We start from the raw sequence: 20,898 nt of genomic DNA on the forward strand, positions 1-20,898 counted from the left end.
TGTTTGAATGCTTTTGAATATATATGATTGTTGATGAAATGTGTTGAATATTGTATATGAATGTTGTTGGAAACTTTTCTGGGTGCAAGTGTTTGAAAAATCATGTTCAAATGTGTTTCGGTTGTCGAAAAGGACAAAAATTGGTATTCTGTCCAAGTCCCTGTCGCTTGGGCGAGAAACTCTCGCCCGGGCGAGCACAGTCTCGCTTGGGCGATGACTGGGCGAGGGGAAGTTTTAGGTTCTGGAACTCCTCGCCCGGGCGACCAATCTTCGGGAAAAAAAAATTAAAAAAAAAACAAAAAAAAAATTCAGGATTTTAATGATGTCTCGCTTGAGCGAGAAGGGGCCTCGCTTAGGCGAGGAAGGCTTAAGTTTAATTGAAATTTAAAGATGAATTGTCGCTTGGGCGAGAGATGCCCAGTTTTAAAATGGTATTGTTGATTGAATTTTCGTTTGAACGAAGGGTCCTCGTTTGGGCGAGAGACAGTAATTGTGTTTGACTATTTGGATTGATTGGTTGAGTATGTAATAACCCTAGTATGGGTATGTGATAAAACTATTTTGGTATAACGCCGTAATTGAAATAAAAAGTAAAGTATTGAAGGTGTTGGAATTAAATAGTCAAATTCAGAAATTTATTTTAAAGAAAGAAATCCGAGAAGGATATATGATTTAGGGCGATGCCCAGAAAAGGATACGTGATACCACGGAGCGAGATCGTCTGACCGTAAGTGGCTTGGTTTGGGACCGTCCAGGGTGATTCAGCGATGGTCGTAATGGTAGGGACGTTACCCTTTGAGTTATGATATGAATTGGGGCACTGCCCAGAAAGGAAACCGGGTAGGGTGTTGTGGTATAAAGTTGTGGAATGAGATCATGTCTTAAATAGTATAAAGATGATGTTGTGAAAGTATTGTTATGTTGATGCCTTGTTGGGCAAGTATCCGACTTGAAGTCGTGAACTAGGGGGCTACCTTAGTAAGGATACATAATATCACTGTACAACGATCGACCGACCGTAAGAGGCTTGGTCATGTGACCGTCCAGGATTGTCCGGTGATGAGTTGTAGTGATTGAGATGTTACCTTGAGCATGTACGGTTGACGTACTATCGGGTCCCACGAGAAGCATTCCTTGTCGGGAGATGGCTTAAGGATGGGCCGATCATGTGTTTGATTAATACATTTGCATTTGATTCTGATTAAGAATGCATTGCATTGTGACCATGAAGTAGTGGAGAGGAAATGACGGGACGACTTAGAGCACCATGATGTAAAAAACAGACGTCCATTTGGTATGCCAACATGGCATGGATGGTGGAGCAAGGCTTTCAATTCCCACTTAAATTAGAGGCTCAAGGGGATAATACATTTCTAGAATTAAATGGTAATATCTTCTCCTCTCTAGTTTTGGAATTGTATTGCAACTTTCAATATAAGGATGGGAGGTATGTTAGTGTTGTTAAGGGAAAGTTGATGACATTGGATGATGAGTTATTTATGGAAGTTGGAGGCCTATCTATTGATGGTTCTCCTCTAGGTGACTATAACAACGAGTTGTGGAACTCGTATGACTCAACTGAAATGTACAAGTCATGCCTTAAAGGACCACACTATTATGTTTACGGTAAGCTAACTAAGGATGGATCCATGACTATTGAGAACATGCTTTTCCATTACCTTATTGCTTATGTGTTGGTTCAGTGAAACACTAACAACTCTCAATGTTGAAAATGCAAGAGATTTTACTAAGCCAGGAATTCCCCCCTCAAAAACAAATCGTGTCACTTTGTTGAAGGGTTTTCTTGATTGTTGCAAGTTTATTTTATTTTAGAGTGATGAGTGATGACCAACTTATTTATTTGGTGACTTTATTTATTTACTCCTTTTACAGGTTCCTTTTAACCATACCATAAAGTTCGGTCTCATTTTATTAAGTTAACCATACCATTTCTTATGAAAAGTTGGTATCAAAGAATAAAATGAACAAAAGAATAAAGTTAGAAGTTAATTGTACCACTTCTTTCGAAGGGTTGATATAAATAATAAAGAATAAAACAATAAATAAATGTTAGTTGCGAAAATGTAAATGACTAAAAGTAAATGTTAGTTGTGGAAAGTAAATGCCAGAAAGTAAATGTTAGTTGCAGAAAGTAAATGTTAGTAGCAGAAAGTAATTGATAGAAAGTAAATATTAGTGGTTAGATTATTATTCATCACTCTTTAATTTTTTAAATAACAATCCATTGATTGGATTGCACTCTTATGCATATTATTCCTATGTACAAAGTTACAAACCATGAATTGGTTTGAACTTATTCTTTTAGGAATTTTTTATTGAACAAATAAAATTTATAAATCAAGATTTTACTATATTACACTTGCATCTCTTTCCAAGATTCAATTGTAGTATAATATAGGTTTTGTCGAACCAAATGGAATTGTATTAGAATAAGACTATATAGGTATATTATAGCAAAAATAATGATTACCAAATTTTTTGATAATTTTTAAGTTATGTTGCTTAAAAATATTAACAAGGAAACATAAACTAATATTCACAAATTCGTGAGAATAAAATTGATTTTAAACATGAAATTATTTCTAGACTCTAATGATTTTGAAAAACATTACAAGTTATGTGTTATACTTTCAGTTAATTCCACACACCATTTTCTAAATCCTTCATCTAGTTTCCTACTATGAAAAGATGATTTTCAAACCTTATGTAATACACTAAATAATAGTTAAGTGTCACTCATCAGAGTAGGTTGTCATATCCTACTTCAAGCTCCATTAACATCATTTAGCCTTGAACATGATTTGCTTAAAATAGATGCTTGATATGACAAGTGAACTAAGGTGTAGGTTATACTTTTTAGTTCACTTGTCAAAACTTTAAGAAGAATCATATTTTGATCTTTAAATCAAGTTTTAGGTGATCAAGCTAAAACCACACTACTTAAAGATCAGACCAATTAGAGATCATTGGGTATTCTGACTCCGATTTTGCGGGATGCCAAGATAGTAGACGATCTACTTCGGGCTATGTTTTTATGTTGGCTGGTGGTGAAATTTCTTGGCGCTCTGCCAAGCAAACTCTTGTGGCTTCATCCACCATAGCAGCTGAATATATAGCATGTTATGAGGCATCACATCAGTCATCATGACTGGGAAATTTTGTCACTGGGCTGCGAATTGTGGAAAGAATTGAAAGATCACTAAAGTTATATTGTGACAATAGATCAGTCGTGTTGTTCTCCAACAACAATAGGAGTTCAGCAAAGTCGAAACACATCGACATTAAGTTCCTAGTTTTTAAGGAGAAAGTACAATGTGGACAGCTTTCCATAGAACACTTAGGCACTAACTCCATGATTGCGGATCCTCTTACAAAAGCTATCACACCCAAGGTCTTTCATGAGCATACTGCTCACATGGGTATTCTGCAATGTGAGGATTTTTTGGTTTAGTGGGAGTTAGAATGTGTACACATTTATTATGTTCTATGTAATTTCAGTATTAATGTATGGATGCTTTGTATTCAAACTTCAGTTGATTAATCATTCAGATTGGTATTCTGTCTTTATACTTTGTACAATAAGGTTTTATGTTATTATTAAGGATCTCACTAAAGTTAAGTAGGACCAGTTGAAAATTGGCATGTACAGACCACATTCATGCGATTTTCATGCTACACATTTCATGTTGAATCTATGTCATTTAGTTGTGTCAATGTTGGTGATCATTGTTGAATTAGTCATGATTGATATGGCGAAATTCACTGGGATTCGATATGGAGACAGAACTAATTGACGGGATAATTTGGGTATGCCTGAGTCATGATGGCAATACTTAAGCGCGCAATAAGGATAACACGTATGGAGAATCATATGTGTGACCAGTGGGAGATTGCTAGAATTTCTGACAATTTATGGGCCACAAATATAATTCTATAATTGTGTTATGGCCATTATTTAATTAGCCAAATATAAAATGATCTTTAGTAATTAATTTGATGGCTAAGGGCATATGTGTCATGAAATACTATAAGTGTAGATACCTTCACGCAATTTCTGATTTGATGAAGGGACTGAATTAGAATTATTGCAACTTAAGCATTAATCGCTACAGTTACTTTTATGGGTTATTGTCCTCATTTGTAGAGCAACAGGTTTGGTTGAGTGGCTGATGAGAATAAGTGGATTAAAAGGTTAACATTATCCAAGTGGATAAGACACCATAAGGAATCCAACACAAAATCATCCGGTGGATAAGCTCTCCTAGGCTTTCTGATTCCCCTCTAGAGAATCAAAGGGAAAACCATCAGGCTCTAACATCTGGAAGATCATCATACTCATATACCTTCGAAATTCTAAATGGTTAATCAAGGTATGCTTTTCTTCTTCACCATGAAATCAATTGGGGTTTCTTCGGTTTGGATCAGGGTTGTTCCATTCGGATTTATGTATGGGCATAAACATTATGTTATAGGAACAAAGCTCTGATCATTAGGTTTTCCGCATTTAATTTAAAGGATTATTCATGGAAAATCCAACAAAAACCAGCCTTATCTATTTAGCGATACTTTGTGACGAAAAAGAATGGTCGCGTTGTTGTTAAGAGAAGTTGCTATTTTGATGTTTATATTTAAGGATAGAAATATATTATTATTATATTTAATTATCCTCATCTCATCTCTTTGTGACAGTGTTGTTAGAGAGAGTGGTTAGCATATACTTTCATCTCTTTAAAGTAACAATTTAAAAGGCCACAAAACCAATGTTATTAAAACCGGTTCGGACCAGCCGATTCAACCGGAGAATTGGTCCCATAACCGGTACGAAACAAGTGTTGTGCCGGCTAAGCATCAAAATCGGTGTAAACCGGTGAAAAACCGGTGAACTGTGTCAAAACCGGTGAACCGGCCAAAATTTGATTGAACCGGCCGGTTCATACATGTAATTTTAAAAAACCTCACATAGGCACATACCACATAGAATTAGAAGATGATGATAATGCACAACTAATAACTATTTTATTTTTTTATTTTTTTTCATACATGTAATGTTTTTTATTACATTATCAGTTTTAGTTCTAATAACTAATTTATTTTATTGTTAACTTGTACGAAAATTGATGTATGAAAAAATGATATTGTTGTAGATTAATTAAATTTAGAATATGATGATGATGCAATGTGAACCTAGTTGAAGACAACATTAGTCAAGCTTTGGACTGAAATGGTGAAAAATGGAACCTCAATATGAAACAAATTTGCCTCTTTGGTGTTAAAGTTTTAAATATATAATATGTTTTGTAGACTGAGTTATGAACTTGTGTCATATGTTTCGAGTTTGTTAAGTAAGACAAGTACTTGTGGATCACTATTTGTATTTGTAATTTAGACTTTGGATTTATTAAAGTTGTTTGTTTATGAGAATTCTTACTTTGACTATAAATATGGATTATAAATTTGAGTATCTACATATTAGATAATTTTTGTTACAGGTTTACACACACATATATAAGCATGTATGTTAGGTTTAACCGGTTTAATCTCATGCGGTTTAATTACTGAACTACTGGTTGAACCACTAAACCACTAAATCAGTACCTTCACTGGTTTGATGACCGGTCCGGTTTTAATAACATTGCACAAAACCCTTGTTGCAAATAATTTTAAGCATAAATGTATTTTTGGTCCCCTAATAAGATCACTAAGTCAAGCTTGGATGTTCGATTCCCACTTCATAAATTTTGGCTTTTATGTGTCAAAATAGTAATTGCCACATGGTATCATATAAATATTATAATTACTTAACAATTATCTAATATTTTAATGTACGAGTGACAAATGTGGAACAATCAACCATGTTTAGAAATGGACAAACTGACTAAAGTTGTCAAATTGAGACTTGAAGGGCTTATTGTGGTAAAATTAGAACAAGAGGGACTAAAATTGCCAAGTCGCTAAACTGCTAGGACAAAATTCACCAAATCTTTAAATTAAAGGATACAAAAGTATATTTAAGTTAATTACTTAAAAATTTAGTTCATTTTACACTGCAAGCACATCATCTATTATTGATTAGTATTATTTTTATTTGAGAATTAATGATAATTAGTATATAAATAAAAGCTGATTTGCTGATAGTGTAAAAAACATTTATGATATCAGTATATACATATTAAATCCATAAATAGAATGATCGAAGTTTGTAAAAAGTTAATATTTAAGTAATTTAAAGTGGTAAAATTAGAACAGGAGGGATTAAATTCGTAACCTATGTACCAAAAAATTCGTCATAACCTTAAATTAATGACAAAATTAAATTTAAACTTTTATTTTAATTGGATGAAAATATGTCATTGTGTTTAATAAACATTGTGTTTAGCTATGTATTAAATCAAATTTGTGCATGTGATATAAATATTTGATATTCCATAACTTAATTAATATACGATTTAATTAGCAAATTGTTAGATCATCATAACATTTGACCCAGATGATAATGATATACAACTTAGTTAGCAAATCATTGTATCACTATATTGAAGTAAATGTAACTAATATAATATTAATAACACTTATATATTCATTTCTTAGCAAAAATAAGCTCATAGCTCTTTATTTCTTCTTCACATTCTAGGAAAATCTCTGCCCTTCAAAGCCCATGGATTTACATCGACCAAGTTCAGTTCCATAAATTCCATTGCAAAAAGAAATGCAGAAAACATAAAACAGCTGAACTAAAAAAACATTAGAATTCCCAAACTCTCAATACAATGATTGTAACAATATCAGCACTGAACAAAAAGAACATTATTGAGCTAATTACTATTGTGCCCATGTGAACTTTCCCTTGTTTCAGTTGTTTGTTGCTCTTCTTCTTCTATCACTTGTTCTTGTGGGGCCTCCATCGAGGATGCGGTAGCGTCATTTTCAGGCGGTGGCGGTGGCGGTGGAAGAGATTGCTGCGGAGGAGGAAGGGCGGTTCTGCCGTCAACGCAGGAGGAGCATTTGGTCTCGACCCATCTTTCAATATCATAGCCACCGTGACCCATGACCCTTTGACCCGAACAGAGTCTACCAATGAAGCCAGCTATGACACCAAGAACAGTTATAACAGCAAGGACACCAATAACGGGTCCAACCGACCCGTTACCCAAATGGGTCGGGTAAGCTTGTTGGGTCACTTCTATGAGTGGAGGAGGTGGTAGTAGCTGTTGCACTATTGGTGTGGACATTTGAGGTTTTTAAGGTTTTGGATTTTGAGGCTTATGGTTTTTGAAAGAAAGAAAAAACAACTCAAAATTGTGGCTTTTTAAGGAAAATTATGGTTTTGAGTGTTCAAAATGTTAAGTGTGTTGGGTTTATGAAGGAAGGAGCAGGAAGGAGGAAGACATGATGGGAAGAGAAATGACTTGAGGGGAAGTTCAAGTTATTGAACCATAAAGCTGGAACATGTAAGGGGTGATCAAAATACCTCAATTTGACATTGTGAACTTTTTTCTTTTTGACCAAAATTAGAGCAAAAATTTGAACTTTTTCGAGATCCACTTATTTAAAAAGAAATTCACATTTTAATAATTTATTTTATGAAAATTTAATGATTTGAATATATTAATTAATTCAAATTATACGAACCATTAAATTTTCATAAAATGAATTACGAAAATGTATAGTAAGTTTCTTAACTTACTGTAATAACTTTTTTTAATTGCTAAATAGTGTTGGTTTGGTGTTGAAAATAAACACAATGTACCACTTAGATGTGATAGAATTATCTGTATAAAGTATATTTGTTTTGAGTTTATTGTGAAGTATTAGATTTCCATATAATAGATGGTAAAGATGTGCAAAAAAAAAAAAAAAAAATAATGACCTTTTTTTTAATTGCTAAGTAGTGTTGGTTTGGTGGTGAAAATAAGTGCGTACCACTTAAATGCTACAGAATTACCTCAAGTATATTTGTTGTTAAAAAAATAAAATTCAAAGCAATGTTTTAAACCTTCTCTTTCAATAAAAACAATTAAGAACAACTTATCCAATTTCCACCTAACACAGTTTTTTTTACTCAAACAAACACTAAAAAACTAAGTCAATGCTTCGAAGGAAAAAACTATTTAGCAAGAAATATTTAAATCAACATAACATCATACTATAAATTAACAATGTAATATAATTGTTTGAAAACATAACATTACAATTATCATTTATCATCATATTATACTTATGAATTATAAATCTAATTTCAAAGTTAGAATTAGCATCATTACATTTATGTTACTCAATATATTTAGGGATTTAGAAATTGTGACTCTGTACATGCAAGTCTGAGTATATCATTATTTGTACCTCTTTCAGTAGAAGGTTTTAAAATCTTTAACCCTATTGCCTATGGATCCTAAAACACGGAACTAAACCTGACCGTTATGAATTGTACTGGTGGGTAGTCTCAGGCATGTGTATCCATTATCATCCTAGACACATGTTAAAATGGAACTATAAAGTATTAAAGTGGAAAATAATAACATGTTAAGAATAATTCATTGTGGAAAGTTGATGAATTAGTACTCCAAAAATTAGTAAATTTAACTTTTCAATATAGAGTGCAATGTTTATGTATTGATAGTGTAAAAATCATACATAATTAGTATATTAGTCACCCTTCATTGAGATTTTTTTAAAGAATTAATACTAATGAAGAATGAATGTTGAATGATACAATAACAACGTAAAAAACTCATGAACTATGAAAGTATACATCCTTTTCTCTTCAATATATACTTATTTTAAGTTAACTAAGGGTTAAAGGTAACAAAACTTCTTTGAAAATAAGTATGTAAAGGGGAATTAAAGAATGCTAATAATTTTTTCGGTGGAAGAGTGGGGTAACCCCAAGAAAAACCCCTCATGGAGAGGCGGGCTTCTTTCTAGGCACTTTTCTTTGACTGCAACAAGACACTTGGAGAACAATAGTGTTTCGGGCAGTGGAATCATTCGACAAACGCATCTGGAGTCATAGGCCGCAAGGTTCCAAACACAGACGTTACTCTACTATAGTAGTTTGCATGCTTTGGAAGCATTGACCATAAACTATATAGTTTTTTATATTATATGTGTTAGCCTTCATGTGGTAGTAAGGTTGTTGCATGAAAATCTTGATTTTAAATCCGGATAACAATCCATTTCTGTATATACACATATCTCTCTCTTTAAATTTATACATATATGTATTTAAAATTTATATATATTAAATATATAATTATCATTTCAATCGACGAACTAAACTAATCGGACTAATATGTTGAACTTAGCAATTCACGAATTCCTAATAAAATAAACCAATTCAAACTTATAAATTGAGTGGAATAGTTCACAAACTTAATTCAAGTCGAATTCGAGCTAGAAAAATGACTATATTGAACTTAGAACTTGATGTTCACCTGGGTCCCAATCCAATGCATGGACTTTTTGGATTGTGGATCAGGATGGTTGTGGTCCTCACCATGGTCTCATAGTGTTTCCTTCTCCTTCAACGTAATTGGTTTATTCTTGTGCAATGTCTTTGATCGGCTTTGTCCAGCCCCTTCACCCTCCTTTGCCATAATCCAAAGTTACTAGTTCCACCAAACTTTTTCATCATGAATTTGGCACCTAGGTTAACAGTCATCTACAAATTGGATTTGATATCAATTGTTGGTACAACGAAAGCGATCATTGCACAATCTTGGTTACAAACAATCAAATAAAAGGCATAAAAATAAATAGAAGATAAAAGAAATTGTTAACGAGATTCAAACAATTGTTACCACAATATTATAAGAGAATAAAGATTTCCAGCTCTAGCACACTAGCACACTCATAGACGTTGTGCTTCTAATTGACATTTATAATTGGTGTAAATTTAATAAGAAACTTGAGTCTAGTATATAACAATGATATCCCTCCTCAATTCAAATACTAAGGCAATATGAAACTTCTTACAATAATATATGTCAAGTATCACCAACAATCTTCATCTTGATTTTAATATACGAATATCATGCTCCTTGGGAAACCTACATAACAATTTCTACTTTAGCGAATATCCAACTTTACCTTGTTTAATCTCTAACTCTTTTTACCAAGTCTTTCACACGAGAGTCTACTCCTTATTCAACGTAAGCTTTTTTGGATATCCTTTATGATGTTCTAGGGATGGCAACGGACACGGATAGTAGCTGCCCGCTACCCGTTTCAAAATATGCGAGCATTACTCATACTTGCCTGTACCCGTACGGGTACCTGCGGGTTTCCTATATTATAAATTAAATTCTAACTTCCTACTTCTATTATGTTTCAAATGATATGAAACTTAATTATTTTTGTGACTTTTGATTGAATATTTGGCAATAATGCTAAATCAATTAGTATTTTCTATTTGTGTGATTTGATGTTCTCATTTCCTTAACAAAAAATATATACTTTCTTTGCAAGACGTGTGTGTTTCTAAACATGCAATAATATTTGTAGGGTGTTTCACCACCAAATTCAATAAAAGATGTAAACAAGATAAAAAATGTAAAAAAGGTACAAGGAAAAAAAATACATAGTATAATGAATGTTAGGATAGTGAACTTTTTATTTTAATTAAAGATAATATAGTAATCATATAAATAACGGGTACCCGTAGGCACGGGTACCATAATGCTCATACTCGCCCATTTATACTACTTGTAATTTAAAAAACTCATTTGTAAAACCCGTGGGTACTCATTTGTTACCCGTACCCGTACGAGTTTTACCCGCAGGTACGGATTTTTTGTCATCCCTAGATGTACCAAGAGCCTAGCTCTCCAAACTAGTAGCGTAGCTTCCTATATCACCATTTAATGGAACACATTGCCTAACTCTCTATTGCTAGGAAGTCTTTAAATATTATGAAACATCTAAACCAAAGTTCACCAACAACCACTATTTTCAATACTCAACCTAACTGAACCATGAAGTTTTCTTAGAAAGTCTCAACCGCTACCACCATTATCCACTATGACAATCATAATTCAAAATAACTATCATACTCTACTATAAGGAGGATACCCACACAACACACACCTTGTGTTAATATCAACCAATACTTGTGTCACACTACATCCAAGCCCATGTCCATGTCCATGTCCATGCCATACTCTACATCTCCACCAATGTATGTGTTATACCATGCATCCAAGTCCATGCATGTAACACCCTACATGAAGTTAGCTAGGCTCATGTGCTTTTATGGATCTCCTTGCAATTAACAACTTCCACATGACATCATGGATATACCAAAACGACATTTTCTTATCTCAAATGAGATCATCCTCTTCATAATTTAGAGAGATATTGCTAGCATTTGTCTCAGAGTCTCACTCAACATGTGAATCCCTATCTTCATATTGGTCTCAATCAAATACATGTACTGTTGGAGTTCTAGATTCAACACAATTGTGGTCCCCACCATAATATCATTGTGATTCTTTCTCCTTCAACTCATCTGATTTATTCTTGCATAGTGCTTTTCACGGACATTGCCCTAACTAACTCGTCATTCACAATCCTTTGCCACAATTCAAAGTTATAAGTTCCATCGAACTTCACCATAAATGTAGCACTTGGTTAAGAGCTATCTACCAATTAACTCTAATTCTAATTGTTGATGCAACGGAAATAATCATTATACATCATTGGCAACAAGCAATTAAATAAAGCATATATAATGAATAAAAGATAATAAAAGATTTCTTGATCTCAAGAGAATAAAAAAATAGGAGTGAGGCAGAGAAGGATAATCTTAACTCCAAAACCTCTTATTCAAACTCAAAACATTTTAGTGTACAGTAACAGTAACTACTGATTAATTGACATTAAAACAATATGCCTCATCATATTGCAAGCTAAGAAAGCAAATTTTGGGATCTGTGTGGCTGCCGTCATCATGATCCGCCATCATATCCCATACAACACTATACATCTTGAATTATTACTAAATTGGTCAAGATCAAAAAAATTTGGAACTACCTCTGTAGCAGCCCACAATATGGACTTTTAAATCAGTTTTGCTGCTTTTGAATACTGTGGTGAGACTGAGAAATACAAAGAAATTTCCATTGAAGTTCACTACAAAGCTTATAGGAAAAACTTCAGAAATACCAATTACTCCTGAGGTGAACTGGCTAAAGCTGATGAACTAATCGGCTTGCCACGACCTATGGTGAAACCTCTTGTTCCATCTGGCATTCTTGGGCCCTTAGTGTTGGATTTAGTAGATGTTTCGCACGGGACAAGGCTGCTTTGTTGAGATGGTGGGGCGAGTAGGCCACGTCCAGCATGGCTTTGAGTGCGCCCTCTTCCCTTCCCACGTCCTCTAGCCCATCCTTTCTTCCCTCCAACTGAATTTTCTTCAACCTTCAAAAGTTACCAAATCCAAGACAAAGGTCTCATTTCAGGACTAGTCACATTGATTGAAATGAAACTGATAAGCAAAGCATGTACTATGGGTCCATGCCGAGAAATCGGGACGTGTAGCTGGCGACCCTATGCAATCATTTTCTAGAAAGAGCATGTCTATGAAAGTTATATATTCATGCTATCTATCATAATCTAGAAAACATACGAAGAAAAGAAACTTACATTTCAAGAGAAAAGGATCAGTATAGGAATAAGAGTACATGTTTTCATAAAGTTTGATTTGCAGATCTTACTTTCATGCATGTATGAATTGTAAGAATGCCCTGAACTTATATTGCATTCGAGATTTGAATTATAAGATATAGCTGACTAACAGAATTGAAGGGAATGACTAACACATCTGGTTTGAGTACCTATACATGAAGTAACACTTACATTAGCCTCAGCATTCAATTCAGTGTTGTTTGGAAGAGAAGAATCCTCAGCAGATTCAGAATATAGAATATCGTCATCATCTAGATAGCCATCAAAGTCTGATCTTCTACTCTTCAAAACAGATTTTGGCTGCAAATTTACATCACATATCCATAAATAAAAATGATATGACATTCAAGAGATGCAACAGAAACAAAATAGCAATGAGATCTGGTACACATGTACATACCGAGCATCTAAGCAGCAGCCTTACTCGCATCCCTTTCCTCCAATTCCTTTCATCGCTTAATTTCTCAGCCTAATCAGTACACAAGGCCATCTTGTTACTCATATAATAATTGAATCATGTGTATCTTAAAACCACAGTTCATGAGGAATTTACTTACAGCTTTCTCAGCAATGTCTGACGTCTCATACTCCACAAGTGCATGGATCTTGAGTGACACAAATAACAAACGGTTAGAAAATCTCATAACACTTAACAACATTAACTATCAAGAAAACACAGTAATGAGGTATGATGTTTGTTTCTGTACCTTGTTACTGATGAAGATATCACCTTTTGGGCGGGAAGAATTGGATTCCTGGGGATGGCATATTCTGATAGTTTTCACACTGTTCATGGATCAATCATCAATTACGCTTTTTTTTTAAATGTAAGAACAGCAACTAAGTACAGTGCATGTAACAAAATAAAGGGTTGGCACAAAAGAAATCTACCTTCCAACTACATTAAAGATTTTCTGAAGATTTTGATGGGAATGATCATCAGGTAAATTCTCAGCCACAACAGTTCGAGACTGCAAAGAGAATAGAGGATCACTTTGCATTAAGCTACAATTAGAAGTATTGTATGATCCATGTGGACAAAAAAAGAAACATCTCATTTCATACCTGCAAGTCCTCTTTCTCCTTTTCAGTGAAAGGATGTTTACGTTTAACCTTCTTGCCATCAGCACTCAAAACCTTCAAATTTTGCATTGTCAGAAAGCAAACTGAAGAATAGCAAAATAATGCCTCTATTATGACCAGCAAATTCATCCAACATACTTACAAGTTTTGAAGAAGAACGGATTGCTTGGGTAAGCAAATGAATGTTACTAATGAGGGACTTGATCTTTTTGGTGGAAGCAACGAGTGTTACTGGAACTGTCACATAAAAAATCAACATCCAACAATGCGATTATCCCAATCTTGGAATCAAGAGCGAGGGAAACCCTTTAATAGAATCTAAGTTTTGATAAACAACGTTCCAAATCCTTACCATAACCTTCAGGATCTCTATTGATCTGTTTCTGAAAAGATTCATTTGCTAGCAAGCTCATGTCACTGAACTGATACTCCACCTATATTACAATCATACCATCATTAAATTTCATAAGCAATGACACCCTCACATTCTACAATAACAAACTTCATATAAAAACCTCCATAACTGATTTCTATATCAAAGATTTCAGCCAAACAGATCCCTTAATCAGATCTAATTTTTCAACACATTCGCAATGTAAATACACGTAACAATTAGCTTAACACAGAATCCAAACAAAGCAATCAAAGATGATCCAACATGAAACATTGCCGAAAACCCCACAAGGCAAAAATGCAAATTTTAACATGAAATGATTTCAAGTTTGAAACTTGAAAAGGATTTCACCTGTTTGACAATCTTTTGCTGAAGATCAGGTGTGAGAGAACTAGTGTTCTTGGAACAATTAGGAAGAGCCACATTGGGAGCAGGGATCAAACAGGTAGTGGGGTCCTGGTCCCCAACATAGAACCAATCAGAATCAGCAGAGCCACCAAGAATCTGAAAACAAGGGTAGTAATAACCAGAAATTGGCATCTCGGTATGTGATCTTGGCACAAATTCAGGTGCTTGTGCATTGAATTTGAAGCTAGAATTGATTGTTTCATGTTGTTGGGTATCATGGATTTTCTCTTCAGGTTGTGCCTGTGCCATTTTGTTCTTCTTTTTTTCTCTTCAAATTTTCCTCTTTTCTCTATTTGTGTGTATGAATGATTGTGGTATATGTGAAAAGTAGCGTTTCCTTGAAGAGCTTAATAAGTGCTTATTTTTCGTTATTGAATCCACGTTTCGCGCCAAAAGAGTGGAACCTGGTTCACAGAAAGCAACCGTTACTTGTGGCCTTTTTGACTAAATCTTTTTCAGGTTACTATTTTCCACTTTGCTAATATGGAGTTATTATGCTGAAACATATTTAGCTTTTCAATTTTACGATTATCACATTCATATGGTATTAAGAAATTAATCCAGAATACTTGACATGCATCTTAATTTATCTAGAAATATGTCAGTCCTTATATTACTATCTTTTTATTACTAATGGTACTCTTTTACCTTTCTTTTCCGGTAAGAAACTAATTTATTTTAGGGTTTATGGCTGTCTCTTCTAACAAGTGTCGTTCCCAAGAATCGAATCATCGACCTTGAGGATCCAATAAGATTTTACATCACTAGACCAATGCCTAAAAGAATCTTGTATGAACTTCGGAAAGCAGACACATAGAGGCGAGTCAAGGGAAAAGTTGTCAGCTAGACTAGAGAGGAACCAGACTAACAACTATATCGACTAAAAGTGTTCTATTTATTATTAAAGATGCATTTTCAGCGTGTTTTTTGTTTATATGTTAGCTTGATTTGATATAGACATATAGTGTTCTTGATTTTGATTTATGTTTTATGTTTTTCTTAAGCATTGCTTTATGGAGAATTTTTAAATATCAATTTTAAGCCTTACTTTTTTAATTTAATTTATTGATTTTGAATTGAAGCAAATACAATAACTAGACGAGATGAAGAAGATGGTGAAGCAACATCTATCTTATAGATGCTAGTTAAGATTACAAGGGAGATGATATATGACAAGAGACTGTATTTTTTAGTGAGGATTTTATACATTTTGTCAAGTATTTTCCTTACTATTTTCTCATAGGGTTGACTTACATATTTTAGCTTCCACCATTTGGAAGTATCATGCTGCTTTCGAAATTAGATCACATATGATGATTCTGAATTATATTGAATTTTAAATTGACATTGTTTAAATGAATCGGTCATAACTATTATCTAACTATATAATATTGTGTTCTCAATTGGCAGAATCACGAAATATTAAACATGAGTTGAGTTCAAACTTTAATACATGCACTACCCCATTTCTTTAAAGAAAAGAGAAGGAAAAAACTTAGACCATGAAAAAGGAATTATATAGGATCATTTTAAGGTGATTATATTTAAATTCAACCTATCATGTAAATTTGATTAATTATTATTAACACTATAGCTAGTATCGCATATGATTATATCTCCTTATTTAACCATTTATTGTTGGAAAAATCTTTTTAGGATAGACTTTAATTGGTGGGAGATTATATATACTTAAATATATATAATACATATTAAAAAATGATGAATATTATTGTCATATATTGCACATACTAAGATCTTTCATGTCAAATCATCAAGAATAGATATAAAACTTAGAGCGGAAGCGTACCTTAATATATTCATAGAGAATATGATGAATGAACATTATACTAATCTTAGCATCATTTGTCATGTATCCATCAACTTCATGTTCATTATCTTTGTATACAAATGCATGTTCATATAGAACATGTAGGTTCTTTGGTCTTTCAATTGTAGATCAACCTTAACTTTAGTTTCTCCTATAATGGGATGAAGAGAATGACATGTATGCATGTATGTTATGGTTTTTGTTGTATTATGTGTTGTCTACAATTGGGGACCATAACCATATTTATAAGACAAGTATTCCCTTTCATTAAGGGTGATGATGTCTTTTCAATTTTCTTATTTCTTATTTTTGCCCATCATAAAAATAGAAAGAAGAATTTAGGTATCTACACAATAATTTCCATGACAATTATGTCTATAACCATATACCTTACTTGAAGTATATCACTTTAGTATGACTACTTAAAATAATGACCTAAACACATTTAAATATTACATGTGTGACCCAAAATTCCTTACATTTATATTCCAATGAATTGTTATATGAGAAAAATGTATACATTGATAGTGTAAGAGTTTTTTACACTATCATTGTATTATCTATCATTAATTTTCAATCATCATTGACTTTTCAGAAAAAATATTTAAATGAATGGTGGATAATACATTAACCGTATATAAATTTTTACATTGTCAGAACATAAATGTTACATTACTCTGATGTGACCCCTAATACTAACACTCAAATGTGTAAGTGGTTTGGTATTCAACCACAGTATGGATGAAATTAAAGCAAACCAAACAGACAAATGTGGTTGGATCAAGTTCCAGCTTCCAACGTTTAGTTAGGTTAGTTTTTATGAATATGTTTGTTATGGATTCAGCTCAATAGGATGTAGAACTGTAAGAACATAATTGAATAGCGAAATCGATGAATAATTGACAAATAAGTGGTACTTGATACAGAGTAGTATGATACCCCTTTTCTAATAGATTGGTATAAGTAAAATGTAAGTAACAAGTTTTTATAAGTAATTTGATTAAAGACAATTCTATAATCTATATAGTATTTTTTATATTCAGAACAATATAACACAACTTATAGGCACATAATAACAAAAGTTAATATGCTTCATTAAAAATAATGAATACTTTAGTCTAATTCTAACGATGAAAAATAATATAAATTAAACTAAATTATTTCATTTTGTGTTGTTCAAACATTGAACTACCTAAAAATCAAACCAAATCAAACAATTATATCTCAATCAGGACCTCATATCCTACAACTAAGTTGACTTTTGGGATACATTTTTCTTTTAATTATATAAACACTATTTGAATCATGAAATGAATTGTTATGTTCATTTTCTTATCTATATATATAAATTTTGGTACAATTTTACTTATAAACTATTTGAATACCAAATTTTGAACAAATATAATATATTAAAATATAATCCAGCACATTTTGTCGTCAATATTATTTGTATATAAGAAATATGTCAACATACACAAACAAATAAAACTTGGGCATTACACCAAAAACTAATTAACTAACACAACTTAATATTTATTAGAGAAGAGTCAAATTAAATCAATTCAAATTAATAAACCAAATTGACAATTCATGAATTCAAATTAACTCTAGTTTAAGCTGAAAAAGTTGTAAAAAGGCAAGCTCTCCATAGTAGGTGAAGAAGGAAACAAAAATTGTTGAAGAAAGTCAAAGAAGAGAAGAAATTCTCTTTTGTATATTGAAAGGAATGATTAATCGACTAAAAGTCAAAGCTGAAAAGTATCAATTAGAAGTTACACAACAACCCCTTTTAAACTACTAACTAAAAACATAAAGGAAATAAAACTGAAAACATAAAAGCTAACTGAAACTTTCTAAAAGAGGAAATAAGTTGGTTAAGTTGGATCTTGTTTGTCTTGGGCTTTTGAATGGGCTCTTTGCCATCTTCATGTATTTTCAACAGCCCCCCACAAGCTGGCATGTGTATGTCAATCATGTTAAGCTTGGAAATCAATCTCTCAAAAGGTGAAGGATTGAGGGATTTTGTAAAGATATCGGCAATTTGTTCATAATTAGATATAGGAAGAAGATGAATGGTTTTGTTGCTGACACGCTCACGAACAACTTGACAATCAATTTCTATGTGTTTCGTTCTCTAGTGAAACACTGGATTGGTGGCTATATGCAAAGTTGACTTGTTGTCGTAATAAATATTGATGGGAGATGGATGATCAATGCCTAAGTCTTTCATGAGATGGGTGAGCCATTGAGATTCACATGAAGCCATGGCAAGAGATCTATATTCGGCTTCTGCTGATGAACGAGACACTGTGTTTTGTTTCTTGCTCTTCCAAGAAATCAATGACGATCCTAGGAAGAAACACCAACCCGTGATAGAACGCCTTGTATCTGGACAAGTGGCCTAGTCAGAGTCAGAATATCCTTTTATGCTGATAGAGTTGGCATTAGGGAAGAAGATTCCTCTGCTTGGTGATTGCTTAAGATATCTGACTATTATGTTTGCTCATTGACTGTGTACATCTGTTGGTGCAACAATATATTGACTAAGGCATCCTACCGCAAAACAAATGTTTGGTCTTGTGTGAGTTAAATAGAGCAATTTGCCCATTAATCTCCTGTATGGTGACGGATCTGTTAGTGGAGTTCCTGCTCTAGCATGAATTTTGGTGTTGTATTCTATAGGTGTTGTTGCTGGTTTAAATCCAAGCAATCCAATTTGTTGTAGTAAATTCAGAGTATACTTCCTTTGGTATAGATGGATTCCCTGTTTTGATCTTGCTATTTCCATTCCTATAAAGAATTTCAGGAGTCCTAGGTCCTTGATACTAAACTTTTTGTGCAGTGTTGCCTTTGTGGATTCAATGTTATCAAGATCATTACCTATCAAAACTAAATCATCAACATAAACTAATATAGCAGTAAAATTGGAATTAACAGTTTTAATGAAAAGAGAATGGTTAGAGTGTGATTTTATATAACCCATTTGCAGCAAGATTTCTGTTAACTTGTCATGCCATTTTCTACTAGCTTGCTTGAGACCATATAATGATTTCTCAAGCTTGCAGACTAGCCATGGTGTTGTGATTTGGAGGCCTTGTGGAATCTGCATATACACAACTTCATAGAGATCTCCATGTAAGAAGGCAGTGTTGATGTCAAGTTGGTAAAGGTGCTAGTTGTGAATGGTAGCAAGTGCAAGCAGAGCTCTAATTGTTGTTATCTTCACCACTAGGCTAAATGTGTCCATGTAGTCAACTCCTTCTGTTTGATTATACCTCATTGCTACCAATCTTGTCTTGTATCTTTCTATTGATCCATATGTTTTGTGTTTGATTTTAAACACCCATTTGCATCATATTGCCTTCTTTTCAGCTGGTAGATGGGTGATCCAAGTGTTGTTTGCCTTGAGAGAGTTGAGTTCTTCTTAGATTGCATGCCTCCAACACTCATGAGTGATGGCTTCTCTGTAATGTTCATGTGTGGTATTGGTGGATATAGCTAAGGAAAATTGTTTGTGAAGGCAAGCTCTCCATGGTAGGTGAAGAAGGAAACGAAAATTGTTGAAGAAAGTCAAAGAAGAGAAGAAGTTCTCTTTTCTATATTGAAAGGAATGATTAATTGAGTAAAAGTCAAAGCTGAAAAGTATGTCTAATTACACAATAACCCCTTTTAAACTACTAACTAAAAATAGGAAGGGAATAAAACTGAAAACTGAAAAACTAACTGAAACTTTCTAAAAGAGGAAATAAGTTGGTTAAGTTATATCTTGTTTATCTTGGGCTTCTTGAATGAGCTCTTTGCCATCTTCATGTATTTTCAACAAAAGTATTAAATTTAAGTAGATTTTAGATTGAACCAACCTTCTCGAATCGAGCCTAAATTCAACTTATCTTGTTTGAAGTCTCATCAGCTTGTTTGTATTCATTTTCCGGTTGACATGCTTTTTTTTAAATGTGCTACATATTTATTGAAGGTGAAATGGGTTATATATAAGTTTTGTGTGTTTTATAAACTTTTGATTAAGGCTTAGTTTGGTACATTGGTTAATAACACACATGGAGATAGGCGATATCACTGTTTGGTTCTAACCGTTTCTAGCTTCCACATATTATTTAAGTTTTTTTTAATATCAGAATACGTGTAAAAATATATTGGCTTATTTTAAGTTTTTTGGTATTTGTCAATAGGTTCTTTTTTGAAATTAGTTCCTATTTTTTTTTAGATGTTCTATGTCCCTGATTTTATGTATCTGATCCTTCTCTTAGTATAAGTCAGTTAAGTGATAATATTGCAAACAATAAACAATGTTTTAAATATCTAATCCTTATCTTAGTATCCTTTTGTATCTAATCCTGTAGTTTTTTAAGTAAAAGTGAAAACAAAGGCTACCCTTATTTTAATATAGAAAATCCAATTACTTTTATATCCATGTCGCTTTTATATAGAAAATAAAGGTCCGTTTGCAAGTTAGATTTTGAAGAAA

General features: G+C 33.1%; 2 protein-coding genes across 2 annotated transcripts; both read right to left on the minus strand.

The window, feature by feature from the left end:
* Positions 6,669-7,553, minus strand: LOC109332705. Its single transcript, XM_019567725.1, has one exon. The coding sequence runs from the start codon at positions 7,248-7,250 to the stop codon at positions 6,834-6,836; it is 417 nt and encodes a 138-aa protein (XP_019423270.1). The 5' UTR covers positions 7,251-7,553; the 3' UTR covers positions 6,669-6,833.
* Positions 12,088-15,044, minus strand: LOC109332287 (la-related protein 6C-like). The gene is made up of 10 exons (XM_019567225.1): positions 14,531-15,044; positions 14,138-14,219; positions 13,928-14,022; positions 13,768-13,839; positions 13,594-13,673; positions 13,410-13,488; positions 13,260-13,307; positions 13,103-13,171; positions 12,874-13,002; positions 12,088-12,435 (listed from the first exon to the last, which is right to left on the minus strand). Exons 1-10 carry the CDS (start codon positions 14,834-14,836, stop codon positions 12,184-12,186), a joined length of 1,212 nt encoding a protein of 403 aa, XP_019422770.1. The 5' UTR covers positions 14,837-15,044; the 3' UTR covers positions 12,088-12,183.

Source organism: Lupinus angustifolius, chromosome LG18 (assembly GCF_001865875.1).
Source record: "Lupinus angustifolius cultivar Tanjil chromosome LG18, LupAngTanjil_v1.0, whole genome shotgun sequence".
NCBI classification, from domain to species: domain Eukaryota; kingdom Viridiplantae; phylum Streptophyta; class Magnoliopsida; order Fabales; family Fabaceae; genus Lupinus; species Lupinus angustifolius.

What these genes read in the sequence shown, in the direction of transcription:
- LOC109332705 (XM_019567725.1), bottom strand. Translation starts at nt 7,250, where the DNA reads ATGTCCACACCAATAGTGCAACAGCTACTACCACCTCCTCCACTCATA.
- LOC109332287 (XM_019567225.1), bottom strand. Translation starts at nt 14,836, where the DNA reads ATGGCACAGGCACAACCTGAAGAGAAAATCCATGATACCCAACAACAT. An exon ending in ATCTTTAATGTAGTTGGAAG is followed by an intron (nt 13,489 to 13,593) that starts GTAGATTTCTTT and finishes ATCCATGAACAG; the next exon opens with TGTGAAAACTATCAGAATAT. An exon ending in GGCTGCTGCTTAGATGCTCG is followed by an intron (nt 13,003 to 13,102) that starts GTATGTACATGT and finishes GTAAATTTGCAG; the next exon opens with CCAAAATCTGTTTTGAAGAG.